The 3335-nt window shown below is 40.5% G+C and overlaps 1 protein-coding gene across 1 annotated transcript; it reads right to left on the bottom strand.

Annotated features, from left to right (window-relative positions):
* Positions 1-2404: 2404 nt before the first annotated feature.
* Positions 2405-2944, bottom strand: LOC143023425 (protein FAM200C-like). Its single transcript, XM_076181947.1, has one exon. The coding sequence runs from the start codon at positions 2942-2944 to the stop codon at positions 2405-2407; it is 540 nt and encodes a 179-aa protein (XP_076038062.1).
* Between the last annotated feature and the right edge of the window lie 391 nt (positions 2945-3335).

Below are 3335 nucleotides of genomic sequence, written 5' to 3'. Positions count from 1 at the left end.
TTAGATAACATTGTAACATACAAAATTCTTGACAGTAGCCGGGTCAAACGTTCGGCTATGCTGGGAGAGTGAGGTCACTATTAGACCTGTCCTAATTCCCCCTTAGTGTGCTTCTTTTGTATACATAATGTCACTACTACCTTACTCTGTACCTTTGAAAATGTCTTAAATAGACGAAAACGTTCGGTCACCTTTCATTTTATTTTCCAAGTGGTTTTGTTATAAACACACACACACACACACACACACACACACACACACACACATATATATATATATATATATATATATATATATATATATATATATGTGTGTGTGTGTGTGTGTGTATACATATATGCAGTAGTGGGATTCAGCCGGTTCGTACCGGTTCGCTAGAACCGTCTCACGGAATTTTACTAGTTCGGCGAACCGGCTAGTCGCTGTCAGTCATTGTCACTGGTCTCCTGTATCCGGTAAGTACCTGAAAGGTACGTTTCGTTAGTGATTTAGTGCATAGTTTATTTACATAAGTGGTGACCAGGTTTGTTACCATGATAAAAAGTAAAGCAATAACTTATTAAAACGCACGAATTCATTTCCTGAAAATTTTACGATTTCTAGCAAATAACTGAATTACAAATTTTGCCAGATCAAGGAAATTCCACTGGCAGCTACATTCAAAATATGGCCTATTTTTATCTTAATAAATACTCTATATCTAATGGCTTTTTTGCTAATTTGGCGAACGACCACCATCTATACTTTAGCCCCCAAAAAAGTGGCCAGCCCCCCCATTAGCCCCCCCAACTGAAATGAGCAAATTGAAAATTTAAAACACTCATTGAAATAATTTTATTAAGTGGAATCATTAATTGCCAGGGCTAAAGATTTGTCAGCCATCAGTGCTAGCCCAACCATTAACCCCCTCCCCTTCTGAAATGAGGATAATTTATGTGTATTATCCTATTACTATTAGCCCCCCAAAAAAATTTGCTCAGCCCCCCCTTAGCCTCCCCAATTAAAAATTCCTGGCGCCGCCGCTGCATAGATATATCTTCATATTATCAAGTTTATCATTACCTCTATATCATTATATGATGTTTAACAATTTCTTACATATTTTATTTGGGAAATAGCTATGATTGATCATTTTATTTGTTAGAATCCAGGATCAACATGTGGACATAAATAATGCAAATTTGACATGTATATATATATATATATATATATATATATATATATATATATATATATGTATATATATATATATATATATATATACAGTATATATCTATGTATATATATATATATATATATATATATATATACATATATATATATATATGTATGTATATAGAACCGGATGACAAAATATTTGAATCCCACCACTGCATATATGTGTATATATATGTATATATATATATATATATATATATATATACATACATTTTTATCAACCAAAATGCACTTTAATTCTAAGTCATTAACATCGGAAGCTTCGTGGAGGCAACATGCAGGAATTGAAAAGTGGTACGACCAAGGACTCGAACCTACGGCAAGCACGTGACCAGTGCTGTAGTGACTTAGACCATTGCTCCATCAAGAGAGATGGAGCAATGGTCTATTTCACTACAGCACTGGTCACGTACTAGCCGTAGGTTCGAGTCCTCGGTCGTACCACGTTTCAATTTTTTTCATGTTCCCTCCACGGAGCTTCCGATGTTGATGGCTTAGAATTAAAGTGCAATGCGGTTGATAATATATATATATATATATATGTAAGTACCAGAACAGCCTTGTAAGGACCAAGAGGTCTGTTGCTGTTCGTTTGTCCATGTATAATAATTCCGTGTAGCTTGAACTCTCTTCTCACCATTTTCACATGAGGAGAGCTGACAACCGGCGACTGATCCTCTCCTCTTTGATATGACAACGGTCTGTTTGAAAATAATCCAACGTTTCTTCCTGGAACGATTAATGGAGGATCAGCGAAGACTGTTGCCGAGTACTGTGGGGTTGCTGGTTTCTAGTCTTTAAATTTCGAGAAATTTATTAAAAATCATTGAAAAATAGGTAGTCTAAACTTCATCCCCCAGAGAAGTCTTGAGGACCGTTGCCATCTGCTGTAGGTTCCTCGGACTTGGGTCCAAAACTCTTCCAGTTCCATATTCTGGAAGGCATCCTTCGCTGCAGAGTCTTTTTTCAAGTCCAGGAACTCTTCCTGCCACGCGTCTGGCACATCATCAACGTTCCTCTGAAATGGGTCTCTGATAAGCTTGTTCTCGTTGCTCTCGTTTTTGATCCCCGGGAAGTAATACTTGAATTCTTCCTCCAAGCCTTCGAGGTGTTGTTTGATATCCTCGGCTATTGGATCAGGCAGACCATCCTCCATATCCTCCACACATTCGTTGAGAGCGAGGAATTAGGAAAAACTTCCACTCCCCGCTCTTTTCTTCCACAGTTCCAGTTTAGCCACGAAAGATCTGATCTTGTCCGACTGAAAAAGAATGTTGGTCCCTTTGCCCTGCAGTTTCCTGTTGAGCTCGTTCAATGCACTGAAAATATCGGACAAGTAGGACAGCCGCACACGGAAAAACTCATCCTCCAACGCCTCCAGAAGTACAACATTCTCTTGGGCCCGAAGGAAGGCTACCACCTCATCAAACAATTCCAGGACTCGCTGCAACATGTTTCCCTTCGAGAGCCACCTCACCTGAGTATGAAATAGCAACGATTCGTGGTCGGCTCCCATGCCTTCACAGAGCCGACGGAACAGCCGAGTGCTCAGAGCGGAACTCTTGGTAAAGTTGACGTCATTGATGACAGTCTCGAGATGCTGCTTGAAGTTCTTGGGGAGAGTTCTCGAAGCAAGCACCTCTTTGTGGATCAGACAGTGTGTCGATTCCACTGCCGGATTCTTTTGCTTGACGAGCGTGACGAACACTGATCGAGAGCCAAGCATGGCTGGGGCACTATCCGTGCACACCCCAACCAGAAACTCCCAGCTGATGTTGCTGTCTTCGAAAAGTCATTGATAAGGCCCATCACATCCTGAGCTTTGGTCGTGGTCTGGAGAGGTTTGCAGAAGAGGAATTCTTCTGCAATTCCTTTTTCGGTGGTATAACGAACAAAGACTAATAGCTGGGACAGATTGGCAACATCTGTCGATTCGTCGAGTTGAATCGAAAAAAAAACTGTGACCCTTGAACCTTCTGAACAACTTGGTTCTTGATGCTCTCAGCCATATCATTGATCCGTGACCGAATGGTGTTGTTTGAAAGGGAAATCTGCGTCATCTTTGTTGTGGGCAGCCTCACCAAGGACCAACTTCACGCACTGCAGCATACAGGGCT

The sequence above is a fragment of the Oratosquilla oratoria genome, unplaced genomic scaffold (genome assembly GCF_046742065.1).
Source record: "Oratosquilla oratoria isolate Oo_2021 unplaced genomic scaffold, ASM4674206v1 SCAFFOLD47, whole genome shotgun sequence".
Taxonomy (NCBI): Eukaryota; Metazoa; Arthropoda; class Malacostraca; order Stomatopoda; family Squillidae; genus Oratosquilla; species Oratosquilla oratoria.
This window is presented reverse-complemented; position numbering and strand designations above follow the sequence as displayed.

Coding starts and splice junctions, on each gene's coding strand:
- LOC143023425 (XM_076181947.1), bottom strand. CDS start 2,944: ATGCTTGGCTCTCGATCAGTGTTCGTCACGCTCGTCAAGCAAAAGAAT.